This window comes from Leopardus geoffroyi, chromosome A2 (assembly GCF_018350155.1).
Source record: "Leopardus geoffroyi isolate Oge1 chromosome A2, O.geoffroyi_Oge1_pat1.0, whole genome shotgun sequence".
Taxonomy (NCBI): Eukaryota; Metazoa; Chordata; class Mammalia; order Carnivora; family Felidae; genus Leopardus; species Leopardus geoffroyi.
In genome coordinates this window covers 135,875,755-135,900,713 of record NC_059331.1, presented here as the reverse complement: position 1 = coordinate 135,900,713, position 24,959 = coordinate 135,875,755, and the positions used below count along the sequence as shown (strand labels likewise).

Sequence of the window (24,959 nt, the reverse complement as noted above, 5' to 3'; positions counted from 1 at the left end):
TACATGTTTGTTTTTCTGTTTTACTTAGAAGGAACATTAAACACTATCTAATCACATAACAAATTTCTTAAAAGTTCTGAATATGGGAAGTAGCTGGTATAAAAATCAAAGCAAACTAACTGAAAATCAGATTTCAGTTACCCAAAAATACCCATCCCTTAAGCTGGCATTAGCATTCTTCAAGAAGTAGCATGGCCCATTTGCTACTGGAAATCTGACTGAAAACACAACAGATCATGTGCGAACCCCAGAAACAGGAAACTACACTTGTTTTTGCGCCCCCCCCCCCCCCCCCCACCAATCCTAAGAAAATCATCCAGGCTGTACACTTGGTAATGCTTAACAGAGGGTGTTTCTATCATGTAATCATCACAGCCCTAGGGTTTTATGAGGCCAAATGCATAACTGAATGTCTCTAAAATCCCCCAAGGGCGTAGTACTCTCACTCAGTGTATCCCTAAAGTTAATTTACTGTGATATTCTGCAATTTTATCCTCTAGTTTAAAAACTATATTCTTCTGCATTCCTTTTGGAGTTTCAATATGAGATCGCAAATTTTTGAAAGGTTAATAGTCAATTTCAGCTGCATGGAATTTTAAGACTTCACCTAGATTAGCTCACCAGTGAATCAATTAAAGTGCTGGACCTTGTCAAAGAGAGTTTACAAGTACCTAGCACACGTGATCTTCGGGCATGTTGTGTACAGGCTCTCTGTGTTTACGCTATATCAGGACTTTCTTTTCCAAAGTGCTCACAATCATTTTGCAATCACTACAAATTAAATGTACTTCTCATTGACAAAATGTTCGCCTCCAAAATCTGTCTGCGAAAATCCATTCAGATGTCTCCATACTGAATAAAAACCTTTAGATCACAAATCAAAAGAAGCAGTTTTGCCTACTGATCCTAAAGATAGCATGTCTGGGAAAGCTGGGAATTCATTTGTAAAATCCTTTAATCCTGGCTGTAGGGTTGCTGAGAGGGAAGAGGTTAGAACTGGAGGAAGGGGGCTAGTTCAACTTAGCCTAAGGCCTCAGGTAAATAAGAGAATCTAAGCTATACTTCCTTCAGGGTTCTGTCAGATGAAGCTGAGTGTTTTGCCAAAGTACTCAAAACTTAAAACACTCATGCTACACAATTTCTTTCCATTCTTCACAGAAGGCCAGATTTCTTCCTGGACATTTATATAAACTCCTATGACTGTCAGTGATGATTTTGTGTTGGTTATGGGAGGGCTGAATTTGGCCTAAAGTAGTTTATCCTGGAAATAATCAAGAAATTCCAATGAAGCTATCCAAAGATTTTTACAATTAATTGCTTGGAGGGAAATTCACATCTTAGGTTGCGAAGAACTCTCTTTTGGAAACCTAAATTTCCTTATAGATGGATAGGAAAGGCAAAGGCCAACACCAGTGATAGGAAGAACATAAAAGTCACTAACATATACCATGGTCATGGAAAAAAGGAAAATATGTGTTTGCCTCTTTTGCTTCAGAGAGCTAGAAGATGACAGAAGAATTTTTAGGAACACTTGTAATTCACTCATTCCACAGACTGTCACCAGCCATAGGCAGAGAAACTTAAAGACCAAACTAGTAAACCTAAAAATATTCCTGTAAGAATACGCCTCTAGAATTCTAGAATAAGCCTTAAAAAAAAAAAAAAAAAAAAAAAAAAAGGTGAGTAGGTCTCATCCTTGTAAATTTCCAAAAAAAAAAAAAAAAGGCAAGCGTTTGACGAGCGAGCTAAACGACCCTTAACCTTCCAGAAGTTGTAGTTTCTAGCATTTTGCCCTCCCCAAATTCTGCCCCAGACAAAAATGATGCCTATGCACTTGATAGCCATTTCTTGACTTATCTCACCCTCAAAATTAGAAAACTTCAACCACATCAGGAAATTAAGTACCACCATTTAGATTTGGATTTTATTTCATATTGTGATGGCTTTAAAAAGAATCCGTTTTTCTAAGAAGAGGCCCAAGATCAAAATGTGTTTTGTTACAAAGCCAACTCTTGAAATGTGCTACTATTTCACACATAGCATTTCAGTGATGCATCTAAGACATTTAACTGAAAACATCTTAAGGCCGTATATATACACGATACCAAAACATCTGGAGGTAAAATGAAAAGTCAGTCAATGTGCTAAATTTTGTGTGTAAATATACAGAGTAACATCTAGTTATTGAGTAATGTGTTTGAGTAATAAATGACAAATATTTAGAAAGGTGATATTTTTACTTTGGAAATTACTTCTGAAACACAGCAGATTTTAAGTGATTTTTCATCTTTCGGCAACAAGTCAATGTAATTGTTTGCAAGTTATGCCAGGATGAATTCTGCACGTAGGCAATTTATTCCTTTGCTGCTTTCAAAATACTCTCTGGTCACTAACACTCTACATCCATATCTTCCATACCTTCCCCCTAAAAGACCACCACACAAAATTGCTTTTCTTTCTCCTTAAAAAATAAGACTAGTGCTAAACACATTAAGCATTTGGAATTTTCCCTGTCTGTGATATCTCTGAATGTAGGCTCTGGACTCCAAATATAAAACCAGGCTTTAGCAGACCAAGGAGGTAACCCTCAACAAGGCATTTTCCTAAACTATAAAACGAGTGTAATAAAGTGTTTATTTACCTGAAAGCCACTGCCTGAGATTAAGCCACATTAGTATCTATTAATCACCTTCTTTTGCGAAACGTCTCAGTTCACTTAGAAAATCTGTGATCCTTATAATAGAACCTGGGACTCTTTAAAAGAGCTCTGCGACCATCACATCTCTCTCTGGAGAGTGCTACCTATGGCAAATATTCATATAATTGATTTTACCTATATATGGGGCATGATTGATTCCTTTTTTGATGGTTAGAGGTTTCAGGGGAGATATTTTTTGAAGGCTGAGGTAAGTGCCACTTAATATGGTGTAGATATGTTTTCCTGATTTTTAATAATGAGACTAGCAGAGCAAATATTGCAAGGGACATATAATAAATTTTAGCACCGAATGACAAACGGAAACAAGCAGGACTTCAATGCGAAAAGGTGGTTTGTTCTCCCAGCTGTGTGGTTCAAAAAGTCACACTCGTCTTGACACATGGAGTCACTGACTGGCTCTCCGTTTTCTGCCTTGTGTTGGCATTAGGTTGTTGAGCTGCTATTTTGCTTGTTAATATATTTGCTGCAGCACCCATTAATAAAGAGGCGTGCTAATAACAATGAAATACAGCCCCAGTTGAAAAATGAGGTGCACGCGGACCCTAAAGAGCCTTATATCTGTCACGATACCACAACGCCGTGTTATGAGTTACTACAGATTATTAAAATAATTTAATGTAGTTACTGCACTGAAATATGTACCTTTCAGCCTGTAAGGGAGAGTAGCCTGTGCTCTAATAAAGAACAATTCTAAGAAAGCACCCCAAAGGGTTCTTGCCCAAGTCTAATTATAGGCGGTAAATTTGTTTCCTTCCAGAAAAACCAAAGAAAAGCTTTTCACTGTCTTTTACCCATACCGGTGATTAGTGCAGGTGTTCCAGAAGAAAGTAAATTCACCTTAATAGTTAGACATAGTATGTAACTCAAGGATATTGCATATTGCCTTCAACAATCTCTCAATTACTCGTGAAAGTTGATGCCGAGCCAAAGCTTCACAGTGTTAACACACAGAGCTGGTTACTGCCTGAATTCTCTTCCCACCTCAGCCCCTAGGTTTCTTTGAATTCAGTATTTCAGTCTGGACCCTTCATCTGACAGGAGTGTCCTCACTAAGGCCTGCAAATTTGGAAGGGTTTTTTCAAGGAGAGCTACAGTAGCGTGAATACCAAACTGTTTTGTGGAATGGCAGAAATCGGAGAACTCAGGCTCTATTACAAGTTAAATGAAAGCCTAGAGAGAGCTCCTCTCTTCTAGCACAGGAAGCTAAGGTAAAGCCAGGGGTGGGCAGGGCAGGCTTTTGCTGCATTTCCTTTCATACGCTTAATTTACTCCAAGGTGTTTGTCACACCCATACCTACCTACACTGACAAAAGCTTTTATTATACGGAAGCAATTCATATTCAAAAGTGAGCCCTGGCTCTAGAAGAGAATCCTTCAAGAACACCAGGACCTTCTTGCCCTGGGGGGGGGGGGGGGGGTGGACTATGCCAGAGGTAGAGTGAGTGGCAAACAGCCATAGTGTGAAAGTTATTCAGAACTAGCAATTCCAGACCATGTTTAAGAAAAGCATTTCTGTTTCAGGTAGTCGGGAATCTGCCTTTGTTTACGCCGTCTCCTCAGCGGGAGTTGTGTTTGCCATCACCAGGGCCTGTAGCCAAGGAGAATTAAAATCCTGTTCCTGTGATCCAAAGAAGAAGGGAACGGCCAAGGACAGCAAGGGAAATTTCGACTGGGGTGGCTGCAGTGATAACATTGACTATGGGATCAAATTTGCCCGAGCATTTGTGGATGCCAAGGAAAGGAAAGGAAAGGATGCCAGAGCCCTGATGAACCTTCACAACAACAGAGCCGGCAGGAAGGTATGGACAGCAATGGTGCTCATTTTATAGACTGCATGGCCTTATAAATCACTTAAGCTGAGCTTATCTTAAGCTTTCCTAGAGCTGGTAAAATGCCGTACAGTCCCAACTTCCCACTGCCCCCCACCCCACGCCCCACCACCCAGCTGTATATTCTAAAGAATACCATGGACTGGGTTGAAATGTCTCCACCTGCACTCCACCTTCCTTCCCACAGCTGAGCTGGAGTCCACCCATTGCATTTCGCATTGTGTAGAGTCCAGTGTTTTATGGCCCTTCTGGATACTCTATCATCTAGACAGAAGATATAATCTATGGGTGAGGATAGTGCTTCATCCCACATACCAATGGGGCACTGAATGCTTGTGTCTGAGGGAATCAAGACCCAGAGCATCTTCTCTCAAACTCATCATGAAAGTAACTCACCAGGCATGGCTCGTTCACTTCTAGATTCAGGGATGTTCTTTTTAGAAACAGACCCAACTCTCATTCTTTTAAAAGCCCCACCTTGTCATTTCCGGGCCTGGATGAGTAAGCAGACCAGGGAAAGGCATACCCCAAAGGGATGCTCTGACTCCTTGTCCTCTAGTTCTGACTAACTTCCTGGACTATGGGTATCCAGTCATTATTCACCTCCTAACCCCCATTTGTCAGATGAATGAAGAGGCCCTTGGGCACTCAAGGTCATATGGAGAGTCTGTAGAAAAGTCTATTAGAACTCAGGTTTCAGCTTCTAGCCCAGGGGTACTTTGGCCCAGGATTAAACCATTTCGGAGCCAGTGTTCAGATCTATTGATGTACCGTTTCTTTCTGCATGGTGACATGACCAGAATAACTAGAGAATCTGAATGATGCACATTATCTCTTTCTTTGTGTAAGAAACACAAACTGGCTACGTTAATCAAATATTTGGTCAGAACCATTCTAGAATAATTGAATTGCCAATGAGAAGAGATAACCATAATTTGTCTTTTATCAACACAAAATAAAAATGTGCTTGACGTTAATATATAAAGAAAGATCAGCATAAAATTGAAAGGTCCCCAGGAGGGCTTTAATAGAAAAAAGAATTGAAAAGAATGCAGATCTGTTTGGATGAAAACCCTTTTATTAGGCTCATGGAAAGAACAAATCTCATTTAAAGGAAGTTGGAAGGAAAGTCTTGCTTAACACATGGAATGAAATGAGTGTGACCTGAGCTGTTTACAAATAGTACCTTTCTTGAACTTTAAATATCAACATTCCTTATTTTCATGAATGTATGAACTTATAGTGACTACTGCCAAGAATATAGACTATGGTTGTGCAATCCTACAACTATTGGTAATTACTGTTTGTGCAGTGGTTTAGATTAAAAAAAAATTTTACATTGACCTCTGTTTTGACATTGATACCACATGTATAAGTTATAAAGTGTGGTGTCTTTGATAGGACTGTGCTGCTAATTGTTCAAGCAGGGTGTATACTTAGATCTCTCGAACCGTTTGCGAAGGTAAAGGCATATGGTCATACACTGTAACCAAAAGAATGTTGACTTATCAAAATAAATGTTAATTTTGCTTAATAGGCCATTAGGTTTTGAATGTTTCACCTCCTCAAGACAATAGATCTTAGCTATTAAATTGTAGGCCCTGATTTAACATGACTTTTAATATAAATCACATGATTCTTCACTGTGTAGAGGTGAACAGCTGTCAGGCCTCAGATATTCTCCTGCCTACTCTGCAAAACTTAGGAGGCTACTTTTGATTGGAATAAAAGTGCACACACTGACTTTTTAAAATGTGGCTTTAATTAATGGTGGGTGGGCAGACTTTTTCAAGGAGATGCATGATGTCAGTGAATATGAACTTTAATGAGAGTAAATGTATTGAGATAAACATGCGTCTCTAATTCTCTTCTTGCGGTCATTAGACCCCCAGTCTCTACTCCCCCTTCCTACCAGCAGAAGGTCTGTGGAATCAAAATGAGAACAGGCTGGGCTTGTGTTTGAAGGCAGGCTTCCCGAGCTAAGCCTCCAACCGGCCTGGTTCTAGAAAATCCCAGCCTCTCAGACCAGATAGCAACATCGGTTCCTTTTGTGAGCTTTTCAGTGTTTCCCAGATTGTCCAATATGAACATCTTCTACCTTTTAAAATGTGGGTCGAGGAACCAATACATATTATTTAAAAGAGAAAACATCTATTCCAAGGTTATGTTTAGCCAACACTACAAAGTGAATTCAACATTGCCATACACAACAGGCCTTCATTTTCCCCTAGTATTTGAACAGCTGAATTCATTTATGATAGAAGCTGGTTAGAGCACCCTCATGTGTCTCTGTACTGTAATATCATTTCAGATCCTCTATTCTGGGATATCATTTTATTTTAGTCACAGCTTCAGAATTTATAACGATGGTTTTTTCCTTCACGTTTACTTGAAAATTCATCCCTGGTCAAGTCCAGTTTTCCACCTCTAAGATTATTGTTAAATTCTAAAACGAGAAACTACCTTGTTCAAAACCAACATTCTGTCAAGACAGAAGTTCCAGTTTCTCTCAACAGTCTAAGTCTAAAGATGCCATGCCATGAAAACTTCTAAATTATATTTTGATACACAAATTACAAGAAAAAGTTACTTAGTCAATATCCATCATTTGTTCCCTTTCATAGGCTTGAAAAGAGCTTCTACATTAGTCTACTTTTTAGAAATAGTCATAAATAATCACAACTAGATCACAACTAGATGAAACAATTGCAGCCTCTTTGACTTTTCTAAGAGAACCTGTATCAGAATAATACATGTATCCAATCAAATGCTGCCCTTTAATCACTGGAAATTTGCATGATAAGAATTCCATAAAAACACTTTCCCCCAAAGTTTTCTTACTACAGCGAAAATAAAAAGAACATGGGATTTGAAATCAGACCCACCTTAGCTTTAATCTTGCAATGCCACTGGCTTTGCTGACTGAAATTCAGTTTTTCTCATATGTAAAGAGTATTCCATGGTGCCACGGAAGACCAGAATAAGGCAAACAGCACAGAACCTTACATGCAGTGGTACGCAGTAAAAGTTCATTCCTTTGTCTTTAGTGAAGTGAAGGTCATCTGTAACATTAGTAATAGAGCCAGACACAAATCCAATATGAGCCATTATTTAGGATTCAGTCCGATTGCTCCATGAGTCCATAGACTCCTCCTTGGTACAAACATGCTAATGAACAGGCATGTACTATTTTCTAGTTTACAAAATACTATCAAACGTTTTGTAATTGGATCTTCCAAAAACACCGTAGGAATATAAACAAGCATTATTCCTACTTTTCAGAGGACAAGGTGGGCCTTCGCTGATGCAGTGACTAATGAGAGTCACACAATCATAAGCACAGGGCTTGGGGTACAAACCCAGTTGTGTTCACCCTTATGTCCTTGTGTACCTTCTCATGTTGTCTCTGTTGAGCATTTCTGAGAAAAACAGTGTTTCTGTATTTTAAAAAGAGCAGCAGCTGCCCTTGAAGGTGGCATAATGATGATATTCTTCCCTTTGTGTATGCCTTTATGTCACAAGTATTCCAAAATGAATTTGTATTACTTTTTTAACAACAGGGGAAAAGTGGTTTTAAATGCCAAAAACATAACTGCTAGTCATTGTCAGCATGCCTGAAGCAACTTAGCCTTATTTGGTGGATTCAGAAAACTTCAACTAATGGCACTACAGGTCTGAGAGCAGCTAAGTGCTATTGGACTAAGTGTAGTTCAACGGATAATTAAGGAATAACTCTGGGAAAGATGCAGTTTTGAGTACTAAGTCATATGTGGAAAAGAATAAGAGAAAGAAGCTCCTGGCCACAAGAAATGAAGTTTTCGTCAGGGGAACAAGTGAGACAAAGTCACAGGGCAAGCTCGGCAAGTTCCAGGCTGGGGGCATAATAGAAAAATCAGCCAAAGGGCCAGTTAGCCAGAGGAGAGAAAGGTTGTGTCATAAAAGAACTGGGTGTTTGAGCTGGAGATAAAGATTTCCCATGGTTGAGAGAGGGAAAATGCTTTCCAGGATGAAGGAACTATACGGCCAAGAAAGATACTGGAGCAGAAAGAACATCAAAGTTGAGGAATGACAAGAGCTCTAGGGTGGAGTTCATAACTGAGAGTTAATAGGGGCTGAGGCTGCAAATTTGAGTCTGCCAGATCTCAGCCTCCAACGCCATGCAGAGAGATTTGGAGGTCTTGGGAAAGCAACAGGAAGGCATAGGACAATGGGGGAGAAATTAAATATTTAAGTTCCACTTTCATGCATTCTTAATTTGTCTGGAGTCCCCTTTGAAAGAGTGAAAGATTTCAAAGTTCAGATGTTCTGGAATGTGTTTGAATTAATGCCTTAAAAAGCAGATTAGGAAAATTATAAGAAATTCTTACTTCCCAGAGTTTATCCTCAGCCTTAAATATACATCTAAGGGCTGATGTACATACTACGCTTCCTGATGTATACTAATAAAAAATTAGGATGTGACAACTGTGTTGATATTTATATTTTTAATGTAATCTTTACATTACTATTGACTATCCATTAGGAGTTCTTAGCTATTGACGGCATCTTGACTGAGGCAGTATGGAAGTTGGGGCTCTGGAATCAGAATATTGGCTGTAATACTTGAGCATGACTTTAGACAGGTTACCCAAAGAGGATTTCCATATAAAATAAAATGTATACACTAGGTTTTAAGCAGGACTAGAAGGCCTTACTCTCCATATTTTGCATATGAAGAGACAAGGCCAAAAAGGGTGGCTGCAATTAGCAAATAAAGTGAATTTACTTACTAGCTGAGATCATGTGAAATTCAAACTTTACTCAGCATCCTATATTTTACATGGGAGAAGTTTGGAGGGTAGAGGGATCCAGAGTTTCTAGTTCCATGCCCAGCCCAAACCCGTGCCTCTCAAGGTCAGTGTTGTGTCCTTTCCCCTGAGCTTGGCCCACAAAAGCAGATACTTCTAAGTTCTGCCTACAGGAAACATGTCCAAAGTCAAAAGAAATGGATATTTTCCGAGACAAAAGCACAGCCTTATAGGCAAGTAAATCTTGGGCCTAATAAAACTTTCTTTTTTTTTTTTTTTAATTTTTTTTTTTTCAACGTTTATTTATTTTTAGGACAGAGAGAGACAGAGCATGAACGGGGGAGGGGCAGAGAGAGAGGGAGACACAGAATCGGAAACAGGCTCCAGGCTCTGAGCCATCAGCCCAGAGCCTGACGCGGGGCTCGAACTCACGGACCGCGAGATCGTGACCTGGCTGAAGTCGGACACTTAACCGACTGCGCCACCCAGGCGCCCCCTAATAAGACTTTCAAGATATCACTTCCTGTGATGACCCTTAAGATAAATAATTAATAATTGGTCTGAACCAAGAGAACTGGACATGATTAAAAACAAACCACATTATCAAAAAGTAAGCAATATCAATAGAAAATGATAAAACCAAACTGAATTACAAAGCCAGATTGTTTTAACCTCGTATTCATCTAAACTCTCCTTTAAATAATGTTGAACATCCTTATGGGGCACAAATCCCACTTAAAAGATATTTGTTTTCTAATTAGTCTTAGTTTGTAGAATTAAATGCATTTAAAAAAGGTAGATCAGTTCCATCAACCCCAGCCCTGCCTTCTTGGACCTAAAAATAGTATGTGCTTGATACTATAGATCTTTATAGAGCATATGAATCAAAAACTAACCAGAATTAAAGACCTAAAGCAGAGAATAACTCTTCACAAAATTGCTACAGTTCCATGTAAAGTTCTATTATTCATAGAAATTTTTTTAGACTGGCCTCATTAGTCAATAAGAATTATTATATATATGGTTAGTCAACGGTAATGTTCTTGAATTCCTCAAATATAAATTCCACACCTTATATTTCCTAGCTAAGCCCACCCACAGTTAGTGTTTTTGAAAAATGACAGTGCTCAAGACAGTTAATAAATGATTGCATATGCAAATTAACTGCACAGGTTGCTACTAAATATCCCTTGTTTTCCTGGTCCCAGAGCAGGTATATTTGAAAGATATAAGTTGGTCTGATTTTCACTGACTCTCATCTTAGAGATGTGGACCTGTCAAAAAGACTTAATTGCTAATAAATGTACTTGGCTTTAAGCCAGCATCTGAAAATTAAATGTTTTAATGTGTGTTTCCCTCAGGAAAACTGATATAAGACCAGAAATATACTAGTTGCTTTGTGGCATACGCCCAACTAAAAAGTGAAGTCCTAACACTTTGAATGCCCCAGTTTAACTAAGTAATTTAGTTAAAACATAGCATAAAGGAGCTAAAATAAATTCTAAATTGAATTTCTAAGGCAAGGTCAATAGTTAAGTTGGCATATATTTCACACAGTATAGGGTTGATTGCCCTTGATAAGAAGAGATATCTTGTAAAGAAGTTGCACAAAGACGCCCTGGGGTTACTTGGGCTCCATTTTCAGAAAAGCTGACTTAAGAGACCAAAACTTCATTCTCCTTGGGAGAAGTCTGTCTTTCTAACTGGAAAATAATTCTTTGTAGACTATAGTTAGATATACAAACACTACACGTAAAAACCTTTATAAAACTCACTGAACTGAGAGAACATGAACCCCTAGGGGATGGAGTGGCAAACCGCAGTATGAGAAACACCGGCAGAGTGATTTGGGGCATGGACTTGGTGGCAGACACAGTTTAGGTACATCCTAACTCAGCCACACTGCCTGTAGGACCTAGGGCAAGATCCTCAGCTTTGAGGTATCTCAATATCTTCATCTGTAAAGTAAGTGGGGTAAAAATAGTATATACCTTACATGCTTGTGTGGATTAAATAAAACAGTGAATATGAAGTGTTTGTGTAGATTAAGTAAGCAGTGAGTATGAAGTGCTTAGCATGGTTTGACATATGGTAAGACCCTAATGGATGTTCTGCTTCATTATTATGCTCTGACAGTAAGTTGGGCAAATAAATATAAAATAGAGTTGTTCTATCTCACTCAATGCATGTATCACCTTCTTCTATAGCTTAAAAAAATAGGCTTTTGTCTCTTTGGTACAGAATGCTAATATTTAGAAGTTTCTTAAGTTCTAAGAGTAGAAAATAGCCTCTGCGGGGGCACCTGGGTGGCTCAGTCAGTTAAGTGTCTGACTTTGGCTTCAGCTCAGGTCATGATCTCATGGTTCACAAGTTTGAGCCTTGTGTTGGGCTCTGTGCTGACAGCTCAGAGCCTGGAGCCTGCTTTGGATTCTGTCTCTCTCTTTTGCTCCTCTTCCGCTCACACTCTGTCTCTGTCTCTGTCTCTGTCTCAAAAATAAACAAACAGTAAAAAAAAAAAAATTAAAAAAAAGGAAATAGCCTCTGCAAACCAAAGGCTTAGACAAATACTCAAAATTAGACATTTAAGGGCCACATAAAGAATCTGCTAAGTAAGATTTTAGCACTGAAGCAATTATGAGCCTATTGAAGATTTTTTGAGAAAAGTTATCTGGTAAGCTAAAAAAATGGTTTCTATGAGGCTAAACACCAAAAGAGTACTGCTGTCCTTAGCAGTCAAATTTATTTATTTTTTTTAAGTAGTCATGTCAAATGAGTAAGTATTTCTTCACCGGATGCCACAGAATAAAAATGAGATGGGATTAAGTGAATGGTGAGGGGAGAGGGGTTGATGCAGACCCTGCTGGCCAGTTTGGTGACATGAAAAGCCACGAGGACCATGAGAAGGTGCAAGAGGAGGTAGAGAAGACTGAATCTTGACAGCAACCTTTAAGCAGCAGCCATTAAGAATCGAAGAAGGAAGCACAAGAGATCCTTTAGTCGTCCTTAGGAAAGATTCAAGACAAGAGAAAACAAGACCTGTGTCATGATTCTGTTTTTGGAAGAAGCTTTCACCATCACACACTGGAGAGAGATAGCAAGTCATTGTAACCAATTCTTTCTAGTGTTCCTTCTTCCTGCTATGAAACAGTACTTGCTCAAACAAAAGTAAATGGAGCAGTTAAATATCTATGGAAAATGGGAAAATCCCCCACCTCCCACCCCACAGTCCTCATCTCCTTCCAGATATTTCAGTGGAGACTCAAGGCTGTGGACAGGACATACAGTATCTCACATCTTTCTCCCGAAACCTCAGTAAAATTATAGCAATGGAATCAAAATGGCTTAAATCAACAATAAAGAGAATGATCAAAGAAATGAGAGATCCAAAGAAATTTCTGGAAAGTGGGAAGCAAATGAAGAAGTTGTAACTGATGAAGAAGTTTGGAGAAGCCACAGTATAGGAGAGTAAAAGCAGATGGGAAAGGGGGGAAGAAAAAGCAGATGGGGCATTGGCCAAAGTGGGAGCCAAGATGCCCTGAGAAAAATTTGAATACTAATGAGCACAGGAGAGAAGCATGGTACTGAAAATGGGGAGTAACTGAAAAACACATAGGTGGAATAACAAACCCCATGCCCTCCCTCCACCCATGAGCGCAACTCCTGGAAGTCTGGCTTAACCTCCCAGGCCTTGCAGAGTTAGTCTCCAGCATAACAGCCAGTGTCCTACAGACTCACCAGAAAGCCAACCTCTCTGGCCCACAAACTCCACCCATATAACCAGAATTCCTAAATACCTTTTTATGATCTCATTCTTAAATATGAAAAGACTATCCAAGGACTACCATATATTTGATTAAATTCAGCAGCATGAAAGAAAAAGATAAAAAATTGCAGGAAAAATGACCTCATGAAGAAAACACAATAATTCAGGGATGAGAAGAGAACTTTTTAAAAGCCTAATTAGTCGCCTCATAAATATTTATGAAAACATTAACATCCATAAACTACAAGAATGGATGCTTTGAAAAAGTGACAAATAGAAACTAGGAAAGAATGTGGAAAAGATAGTCAAAGAAACCTCCCAGAAATTACAATGAGAAGCCCAGGAAAAGATTATGGAGATTCCTCAGAAAACTAACAATAGATCTTCCATATGATCCAGCTATTTCATGGCTGGGTATTTATCTGAAGAATATTAGAAGACTAATTTGAACAACTGTCTGCACCCTATGTTCATCACAGCATTATTTACAATAGCGACGATCTAGAAGCAGCCACAGTCACCATCAATGGATGAATGGATAAATAGTATGTGGTATATATACACAGTGGAATACTACTCAGCCATAAAGAATGTAATCCTGCCATTTGTGACAACACAGATAGATCTTGAGGGTATTATACTAAGTGAAGTCAGACTGAGAAAGACAAATATCATACAGATTTCATTCTTATGTGGAATCTAAAAAAACAAAATGAACCAGCAAAACAATACAAAACAAACTCATAGATTGAGAACAGATTGTTGGTTACTTGAGGGGAAGGGGGGTTGAGCAGTGGGTGAAATGGGTGAAGGGGGTCAACTATAGAATGGATGGTAACTAGACTTTTGGTGGTGATCACTTTATAATGTATACAGATGTCAAATTATGTACATCTGGAACTTGTATAATGTTATATACCAATTTTGCCTCAAAAAATAAAATAAAATAAAATAAAATAAGAAAAAGAAAAAAGAAGCCCAAAAGACAAATGGAGTTTAAGGGAATCCATAAAGAATACCCATCATTCCCACTTGAATTTGGTACCAATTGAAAAATGGATCAGGGAGGTGGATAGATAGAATAAAAATGTCTGTTGCTCTACTGAAAACAAGCTGCACTAGGGGATGTAGCTTTAAAGCTTAGAAATACTTCCTAGCACTCCACCCCTGAAATGGACAGACTTACTCACCCTGTCACAGGCTGCCTGCTGGAGCCCCTGCAGGGATCCCCTTGCTGGAGGGCAGGAACTGATCATAACTCATCTTCTCCACAGGCTGGCAGATACCCAATTAGCAGCAACTCAGGCACACAAGCCCTGTCCTTCCTCTAAACCCACCAAATGGACAAGTTACTACTCCCTTGGAGAGAAATCAGTAAGGGAATGGAGAGAGCCAGGAGTGTTGCTTTAATGGAATTTCTTTCTCAAGAAGCCAGAAAGTATTAAAAATATAAGAGAGAAAATATAAGGCATAACAGATTAACTCAGAAAGCTCAGCAGCTGACTAATTAGAATGTCATAAAGAAACTCAAAAGATTTGAGGGGAGGAAAATATTAAGAGAAAGTCTCAGTGCTGAAGGACATGAGTTTCCAGAGTGAAAAGACCCACTAAGAGCTGAGCAGGATTAATTTTTTTCAAATCCTAAATACCATGGTGATATTTCAGAACACCCAGGATAAAGGAAAGTATCTGGAGACTTCCATGTAGAAAAAAATACAAAGTGAAATGAAAACAAAAGTCACTTGCCAAAGAATCAGCCAGACATCAGACTTCCCATCTGCACCACTAGATGCCAGAGCCCGTGGAGCAATACTTTCACAGTTTTGAAGGAAAATTATTTTCAATCCAGAATTCTATACCCAGCCAAACTCTTAGTCTAGTAAGAAAGCTGAATAAAGACATTTTAGACACACAAGAGTTCAGACAACATATCCCCCATGCACCCTGAAGGAGTTACTCAAGAAGTTGCTGCAAAGAGAAGGAATAAACCAAAAAAGAGTGAATGTGGCATCAGCAAGGTAGTGTGTCCAGACTGGGAAGGCATGATGTTGGGTCTCAGCTGTGTAACCAGTCCAGGTTGGAAGATGATGGAAGATTGCAAAGACCCCAGGAAATGAGAGAAGTGGTAGGAAAGATGGAAGGACTGTGAGAGTGCAAAACAAATTAAATTGGTAGCAAGTAAAATGGGAAAACCACAAACTTCACCCCAGTAACATTCTTTGGCACAGAGGCTGTGATACTGGACTAGACATTAGGACCTGCTGTGCTGGCATGGTCCTTGGATGCGTGGTCAACAGTATCACCTAAATGTTGACTGTTTTCAATTTTTAGAATCAACGTCTAGACACATTGTGGGAGACAAGCAGAGTCACAGAACAGGACTTTACTGCTCTCATCTTTGTCCCTATAAAAGGACGGGCAATGCTGATGGAGACTGGGAAGCAGAAGGGGAGGAGGGAAGAGGGACTGCACTATCCTCAGATGAGACAGCACCTTTTGGAACAAGAACAGGTGTAAGTTTGCTCCTTGAAGTTGCCGAGATCACCAGAACTGTGATACAACCATGTTGAGAGGTGAGGTGAGGGAAGTGAGGACTAGGTTAAATTCCCAACCACTGTAAGAAGTCTCTTAGGAAATATACCATGTTAGTCAATAGGTTCACAGTCACACACGGGGCTGCCACATTCAGTTGTGCCAACACTGCACTGCACCCCTCCAGAGGGCTCTGTTCACCTCGTGGTTACTGTAGTAGATTTGTTTAGTTATTATGACAATTTTCTGGCAGATGTCTATCAAATGTCTTGAAGATGGGATGCCTGTTTTGATTTCTCCCTAAGTCAGGGGTCCGCTCACAGAGAACTGTTTGTATAAGCATTTAGGTAACCACCAGAAGGCTAAGCACAGAATTCATTTCGAATGACCATCTCTGGGGTTGTGCTGGGCTGTCAGAAAAAGTGGGAGTGAGGAGAAGGGTACAACAGAAGGTTTCTGCTGCTTTACCCCCTGATCTTTCCTGGACTATCTGATATTTTTAAATCATGTGCCCATATTTCTTTAATTAAAAATTCTGAAAGTCATAATTTAAAAGCAAACAAACACAAAAAGCCCAGACGGTCTGGCAGCCCCTGGGATGTCTCCAGGTCCCCTGCTTTGCCTACTCCCTCCTTTACCACACAGGTAAGTCTGCAGCTGCTCTCCTCCTGAGGGCCCTGTGGGGAGCCCACCAGCCCCTCCCCCCTCACCTCACCAGCATGTTCCCTCAGGCAGGCTCCTCCACTGCCGCCTGGTCCTCTAAAAGCACTTGGCTTTTACTCCACCCCCATCTTTGATTCCCTCCAAAATAGCATGAGCACAAATTGTTTCCTGTGGCCATTTCTTCCCGGAGACTAGAATGCTTTGGAGACAGGTTAGGACACAAATCCTAATTCAATAGTCAGCTCTGCCTGTTCCTAGAAATACAATGCGGCTCTCTGCCACGGGAGTGTCTCACCTGCTCCGGCCCTCGGTGGGCCCCGGGACGCCGGGGCAGTGCTGCTTCTTCCCTCCTCCAGGACCTTCCTGGCTTGGACGTGATTTGGGATTCACAGTTCTCCACCGTGGCCTCACATTAGAAGCACCTGAGACCGTTGTAACCTCGAAGCCGGGGGCCCACCCCCCGCCTAGGTTCTGTTTTATTCTGCCCAGGGAGGGGCCAGTCTGGGCTCTGGAAGCCATCCCCAGGTGATTTTAATGCCTAGCCACAATGAGAAGCGCTGCTCTGCTCTCTCCAGATGCCAGGGAGCAATCCCCAGATTCCTGTTGTTTTACTCTGCAGACTTCAGTACAGAGCTTGACCCCCCTTTTTTTAAGTTAAAGTATAATTAACACACAATGTTATATCAGTTTCAAGTGTACAACATATTGATGCAACAATTCTATACATTACTCAATGCTCACTGTTAGTGTGGTCAGCACCTGTCACCATACAACGTTATTACGATATTAGCGATTATACTCCCCGTGCTATACTTTTCACTTCCATGACTTATAACTGGAAGTTTGTACCTCTTAACCCCCTTTACCTATCAAAGAGTTTGACTCTGTTTTTCCCTCTCTTTCCAGACCATGCAACCCCTCAGACTGCAGCCAGATTGTAAAAGAACATGTGTTCCCTTCTTTCTCTGTGTATGCATCCATATCCAGGCCTTTAAAAAGTGGATCATACCACATATGCAATTATTTCTGCAATTTATTTTTGTCACTTGGCTTCCTTTCATTCTGTAATATTGATCTGCCTCATTATTCAAAGACCACATAATATTCCATTATTAAGCATATACCATAATTTGCTTAACCATTTTCCTGTTGACGTCATTTGGGCTTTTTTCCTAACATTTTGCTATTGCTGAGTATGCTGCAATGAACATCCATATGGGTATGTATCCTTTAAAGTTTGCGCAAATATTTTCAGAGTGGAATCACGGAGGTCAAAGGATACATAAATTTAAAATTTTGACAGGTGTTGCAAAAATGCTTTCCATTTATGAATTTACTCTTCCACCAACAGTTTGTTAAGGCATTTCCTCCTGGAACTCTTACGAATACCAAATATTACCAAGTTTTGTACTATTTGTTAATCTGATGGGCAAAAAAAGTATTGCCTTCTTTTAGTTTGCATTTCTCTGATACTGGTGAAGTTGAACATCATATGTATTTTTCTTGGGACTTTCTATTTTTTCTGTGGATTGCCTGTCAAATAGATTTTTGATGACTATTAGTTTGGAAGATGCAATATAATACCTCCTACTTAATCTCTCTACCTCCTTTTTCTCCATTATGCAGATAATCTTATCTAGCCAATTCTTAACTTATTCAAAAGAATGGAGGTAAACAGTATGCATAATGCAACATTTGAGAAAAGAACAATGCAAGTTATATAGGATTTTAAATGTTTTTAGAAAGAGTGCAGATCTGGGAATGAGACATTGACTCACCCCCTAGTTCTGCCTCTGTCTATCTGGGTAACTCTGGGGATTTTACTTTCCTCAGTGAGCCCTGGTTTTCATAATTATAGAATGGGAATAATAACCTATTTTGCCTAATTGTGGTAATTAGATAAGATAATGTGTGTGAACCACCTGTCACAGATCCTGGCCTATAAAACAGTAGAGGAATAAGTGGCTATTGTTACAGTGTTCTTATAACAACATTTGATTATGGGAATTCTTTTAAACTAGGAAGTTCCTGAACTCACTGAGTTTCTCAGTCCCATTCCTTATTCTTACATCAGCTACTCTATAAATCAGGCCACCTAGGCTTAGCTCCCCTTCCCTCTGCCTCTCTGATTGAGCAGAGTGTTGCCCTCTTCAAAGTTAAGAGTTTGAATTTCAAGTCTGCAGACCCAGAGGTGGAGGTGGCCCCGAACTGTGACTGAGCCCTGAACAGGCTGTGTGTTAAGAGTGGGGCCTGGAGGTGTGAGCAAACCCAGCATCAGAGAAGGTCTCCCTTCCCCCCAAGGTTAACTGTCAGATGGAGCCTGTGATTCATACACAGTCAAGAACTGACCATGGTTCCAGTTGAAATACTTTCAGTTGTAAGTAACAGCCCCTGGGGGCACAAACTTAATATCTTGGATCACAAGAAGGACAGAGACAGGGCAGGGCCAAGGTGGGTTCGTTAAAGCAGCTCAGCGACATCCTCCACACCCAGTTCTTCCCACCATCTTTCAATAGCACCACCACCAGCTTGTTGCTGGTCCTGTGTTGGCTGCATCGTGTCTCAAAGGGACTGCTGCAGAAAACTGCATCTGGAGACAGAGAAAAGCAGCTTCTCCTCCTGTGTCTCTTTTAAAGAGTAAAGAAATCTTTCTCACAAGTCTGCCTACAGATTCCTCCTAACGTCATACTGGCCCAAACTGAATCAGTAACAGCACAATGAAATTACTCTTACTGATTTGGGCCACTCTGGGTCAGAGAGAGGCCTGGCCGGTTCTGAAGCACATGGCTGCCCAACACTTGAACAAAACTTATGATGGAAGAGGGGAATGTCTATTGCACATGATGATGATGATCCACAGTGTGTACCACTGCTGTGTGTATTTTTAAGGATTCATAAGATGTGTAAAATCCAACTTTCAATTAATATGCAAATGCTTCAGTCAATCATCTAAAATAACAACTTCAAAGTTTGTAACCTGGAAGTTTATCAGTACAAAGGAAGGGCAGTAATAGTTCCTGTCATTTTTAGAGCTAAGAGTGTTATTTATGAGTAAATAACACAGTTTTAAAAGGAAAAAGCTTTGAAGAATGAATATTCAATTCCCAAGCACTTGGCACAGAGTGAGTATTATATGGCACTACTGAGATAGTGGGTCTCACGCTTGGACAGGTGAGACCCAAATAGGGCAGTCAGGGGCCAAGGTGACCCTCGTAGGGTTGTGTCTGTGGTGGAGGCCTGCTGTCCAGGTCACCCAGTGAACTACATACCAAATACCTGGAATATAGATATGGGGGTAGGGAGACACATGGTGGGAGTGTAGTTCCAGAAAAGGAGTTCATTCTATGACATTCCTTAAATACCCCCAGATCCCTGTGACCCAGAGGGCCAAACTGATGACACTCCCCCTGCTCACTTCTCTGTCTTTGCCCTTCAAGGCCAGCTCATGCTGAAGAGGACAGGTTTCAAATGTAACAGGGCACGTTCCACCATCAGGGGCAAAGCGGGAAACATAGGATGCTGAGGACCCAACTGGGAAGGGTGTGAGTGAAGTCACAACCATAGAGCCACCATGATGTCTTGGCTCCTTCAGCTCTAGAATGCTTTTTTGGGGCTGACTTTCTTGAATGAAGAACCTTTCTGCACACGTGGTTAGAAAAGAAACAATCTGTGAAAGAGGCAAAACCAGGTTGAGCAAAGTTACCCAGGTGAGACCCTGGAGAGGCAGCCTGGAATGCTGTTGTCTGCGTGTGTGTTTGGGGTGGGGAAGGGTCAGCAAGTGTACTGCAGGGAGCTCCCCCTGGGATGTGTGCTGGAGCCACCAACCCACATCCCACACCCAGACCGATTATACTGGAATCTCGGGGAGTAGGCAGGGCAGGACTGAAACTACCACATCCAAGTTCTTGGACATATTTCTCTCAGTGTGTTACCCTTAGAATTTTGTTCATAGTACCACCTTGGATAATGTCATCAAGGGGGTTCACTGCCCCCTCTGCCTATGCCTTCCACCCCGAGATGCTGTCTTGGGGATGCAAATAAGAGAGGATGGGAGCCCTCAGTTGGCTGGTTTCTCCCTCTCTGCTCCAAGACTGAGCCAAGGACCAACCACATGGTTTTAGTGAGACCTCTAAGGCTGGCCACCCACACTGCCCTTCTGTGTATCACGTTGTTTTGGGTATCTGATGGGGGAAGCCCCTACTCATCAGTCATGATCTCCCATGAGCAACAAAATGCTCTCTCAATGTAATAATAATTTGGAAAAGTGATTGATTGAACAAGAGATTAGCTCTGTAAGGGGGGAAATGACAATGGTTAAAGTAGTGAATCATAAGAAAAAGGGAACACAGGAAGGTTTTTAGTCAGAAAACATACTCTGAGAAAATATTTTGGGGAAATCCATTCATTTATACATCCAGAGTCTGGGTTTGCACCTGCCATTCCACACCCAGGCCTAGCAATGTGGGCCAGTCATCTTACTTCCCTGATCCCTAGTTTCCTCACTTGTGAAATGGGAACAGTGGTAGCTCAGGATGGCTCTGAGGACCATGGGTGCTCATGACCTTCTTCACTCAGCCGAGCCAAGGAGAGATGTGCCAGGGCCACCTAACACTCACAAAATTGCGTTGGGGCTGGCACAGGTCTGCTGGCTAATCCCAAGACCAAAACAGAAATGTCCCTGGGTGGTTCCAGGGTCCACCAGAGCCCTTCCCTGTCCACAGGCTTACAGCCTATTCATGGAGGCCATCCAGGCCATCCAAGCCAGCTGAGACAGGCTTGTCCCATGTGCCTTTGTTTCCCTTCTACAAAAAAAAACAAAAAACAAAAAACAAAAAACAAAAAACAAAAAACCAAAAAAAAAAAAAAAAAAAAAAAACAAGAAAAACAAACCAAAAAACAAACAAACAAACAAAACAGAGCAAGCTCAGCCCTGTCATCTAAGCTGAATACTTTGGCCAGACCTGAGTGACACTCTCCCAAATTTAATGGCATTCTCAGGGCCACTGGCTGGATTTCCAGTGTACCCTGGCTCTGTCCTATACCAGCTGTGGAACTTTAGGCAGGTGCTTTGATGTCCCTCATATTTGCTCTTCCATCATCTGCAAAATAAATATGGTAGCATGGGATTGTGTGAAGGTTCAGGTCACTGAGATAGAATGGAGAAAGCATTAGCGCAATGCCTGGAACATGGATAGGACCCTGCAAATGGTAACAGTCACTACTATTGGCTTACTGAAAGAAGCAGGCTTAGCAATTACTGAGTAGTACTATATATTTTTAATATAATAAAGCCATATTTATTTAGAAAGGAACTCTAATTCATTCTCTCGCTTGTCAAACTGGCCCTGTACCCTATAAAATTCAAATTGGTGAGGTTCTTGTTATACCGATAGCCAAATAGGGTTCACAGTCAGGCAAGCCCCCTGCCCCGATTCTCCCCAGTACCCCACCTACCGTAGTCAGGGGGCGTGGCTGAAGCGACCACCACCTCCCAGTCCTGAGCCCCAGGATCCTGTGTCATCAGAGTCACTTCTGCATTGCTCCGAGGTAAGGAGTTTGTAGCTTGTGTCAGGAGCTTGAGTCCGCCTGCACTGAACTTGCCCATCTCTTCCGGCAGGCGGTAAAGCGGTTCTTGAAACAAGAATGCAAGTGTCACGGAGTGAGTGGCTCGTGTACTCTGAGGACGTGCTGGCTGGCCATGGCTGACTTCAGAAAAACGGGCGATTACCTCTGGAGGAAGTACAACGGGGCCATCCAGGTCGTCATGAACCAGGATGGCACTGGTTTCACTGTGGCTAACAAGAGGTTTAAGAAGCCAACAAAAAATGACCTTGTGTATTTTGAGAATTCTCCAGACTATTGTATCAGGGACCGAGATGCAGGTAAGTTCAACGCACATTATTCACGGTACCTAATTCTTTCACAATCAATACTCCACAATTGAAATGCAGTTCTGTATTTCAGCCTGACAGTTCTGTAAGTGCAGCTTGATGCCTTCAGATTCAAAGTTCGTGTTCTTATAAGTCATATTTAAAGTGCACAGAGAGCTTTCCTAAGCAGCTGGAGAAATGGGTTGATAATGTGCAGGTTCTGGAGGAATGTGAACCCAAGAAAGTACATGGCAAGGAGTCAAAATATGTAGATTAGCAAGATTCTTCGGCCTTGACAAAACTCTAACTGGTCGACTAACGACCCTGTACAGCAACCCAGCATCTTTCCTGTGATCCGGGAGCCAAGAAGAGTAGAGCTATGTAAGGTACCTTCCCCCTCACAAATACCACCTCTGTGACTCTGGAAGAGGGGTCCAGGGCTTTAAAGTTAGCCTGCTTTGGGGGCACCTGGGTGGCTCAGTCAGTTGATCATCTAACTCTTGATTTTGGCTCAGCCCATGATCTCACGGTCGTGAGATCGAGCCTCACTTTGAGCTCCACACTGGGTACAAGCCTGCTTAAGATTCTCTCTCCTTTCCCTCTGCCCCTCCACTGCTTGCACTCACATGCTTGAGATCTCTCTCTCTCTCTCTCTCTGAAAAAAAAAAAAAAAACTAAATAAATTAAATAAAGTTAGCCTGTTTTGAAATCTGCCATACTTCTCACTCTCTCGCTCTTTCCAATATGCTGAGAAGTTGCCAAATACTAGAAAGCAAAAATTCATCCCACTGGCCTGGCTGTCAGTGGACAGTGGAAGAGAGCTGTGTAAGAGGCATTTTATTCATTTAAGCCACACCCTTCCCTTGCAGAGGGCACCTTCTCTGTCTTGAACTCATTCAAAGAGCAGCTCCGTCAAACTCAACATAGCTGTCCCCACCATTGTGGTTTTATGCGCCTGCTGGTCTCTGCCTTTCACTTCTCCTGGGCAGCACTGAGCTCCAGGCTTAGAACAGTCTTTGCAAAGACTCTGATACAAAATAAGAATGAGTACAAGTCTCAGTGGATAGGAGGAGATAGAAGCCCACAGCCAACTCTGGCTCAAGCCAAATTCTCAGACTTAGTAGAAAGCAAGGGAATTCATTATCAGGAAAAACATCCTTGAATTTAAATTCTGAGTTTGTTTTTGAATCCAAAGCAATTGCAAAGGAACCAGTAAAACAGTGTAGATGGCAGCCAGCTCCTAACAGTAGAGTGACCAAGAGGCACAATTACCAGGGAATGTCTCAGGAAGTACAGAACTTCTCCTTTGTCCCTGAGTGGCTGAATTTCTTCCTGGTTTGATGAGCACGTTCTTTACAGCATTTGGGCGGGTTTGTACATGCAGCCTATGGATTAACAAGTACCTAGCGCAAGGACCAGATGCTGTGCCCTGCTGCATTCCTGACATGCTTTGGGACCTCTAACAAGTCAGCCTACCTGTCAGGCTAAAGTTTCAGCCAAATCATCACAAAACCTACACTTTGATACTGGATTGTCCCAGAGGTCTGGCTCTCCTCTGCCAGTAACTAGCTGTTTAACCTCAGGCTCCTCGGACAGGACATGGGGATGATGACATCTTGATCACTTTAGGAATTACAATGGATTGACTCCCGTGTGCCAGGTACTGGGCTAAGATCATTGCACACATGGTCTTATTTAATCCTTAGAGCCGCCCTATGACATCAGTGCATTGGAACCAGTTACTGAGAAAAAAAAAAAAAAGAGGGTGGCTCCTGGTTGATCAACACTAACCAAGAACCAAATTCACATCTTAGCTTTTGAAATCAGATAAGCAGCCTTGAATATCATTGTCCCAATTGTACTGATGAGAAAAGTGAATGACTAGCTCAAGATCTCACTGGTCTTGGAGGGGATGGATGTCTGGCTGTCTGACCCCATGGCCTGTACACCTGACCCTGACATCACAACTCGTCACTAACTATCTCTATAAAGGTGCTACAAAGCAGAACCCTCATTTCAAATGTATGAAGACCTGCTTCCCCAAGAAATCTTTTCTGAGTTTTTGGATTGAAGTAGTTTGCACAGTGAGGCAAACGGTTTATTATGCTTGATGACCACTTAACTGTCTCATGCATATTATGAAATAAAGACCTTACTTTGTCTTCCCCACAGAGGAGATTCCGAATCTATTCCCTGATGCCTCTGCAGGATACTGTTATTCTTCCACACTTTGCTTTTTCTGTTCCCAGTATTAGAACACTATTGTTTCTTGATCCTAAAATAGCAAACTCATCTGTAGTACCTGCCATTCACTAGCACTTGACCTGCATTCTATCACTGATTCTCACAAAGAATCTATAGGTGAGTATGTTATTATCCCATTTTATAGGAGAAAAAACTGAAGCTCTGACAGACAGGTTATGGAATTTGCTCAAAAACTCTTGGTTGGTCAAGAAGCAGAGCAGGGGCTTGAATCAGAGTCTATCCATCCTTTTAACCATTTCACTCTGCCTCCAGATGCATCAGCCACAAGGCAGCCCATGGCAGGTGCTGACTTTCTAAGGGAAGTTTTATAATTTACTCACTCTCAATTTATTTCTATTCTATTTTAGGCTCATTTGAGCTTATCTCATTTTTATCTTAAAAAGTTGTGAATTTGGTTCTTGTTGGTGTTGATTAACCAGGAGTCACCCTAGTTGTTGTTGTTGTTGTTGTTCTTCTTCTTCTTCTTTTTAAGTAGCCAGTTTCAATGTATCAGATTGGATCAGATTTCCATTAAGATCCCTAGATTTGGGG

The 24,959-nt window shown here is 41.2% G+C and overlaps 1 protein-coding gene across 1 annotated transcript in view; it reads left to right on the top strand.

The window, feature by feature from the left end:
* The window catches only part of WNT2 (Wnt family member 2), a 45,629-nt gene that overhangs the window by 4,404 nt on the left and 16,266 nt on the right, over positions 1–24,959 (top strand). The window contains exons 3-4 of the mRNA XM_045495402.1: positions 4,241–4,518; positions 21,911–22,175. Of these exons, the coding sequence (XP_045351358.1) occupies positions 4,241–4,518; positions 21,911–22,175 (543 nt within the window). The remainder of the gene's footprint in view (positions 1–4,240; positions 4,519–21,910; positions 22,176–24,959) is intronic.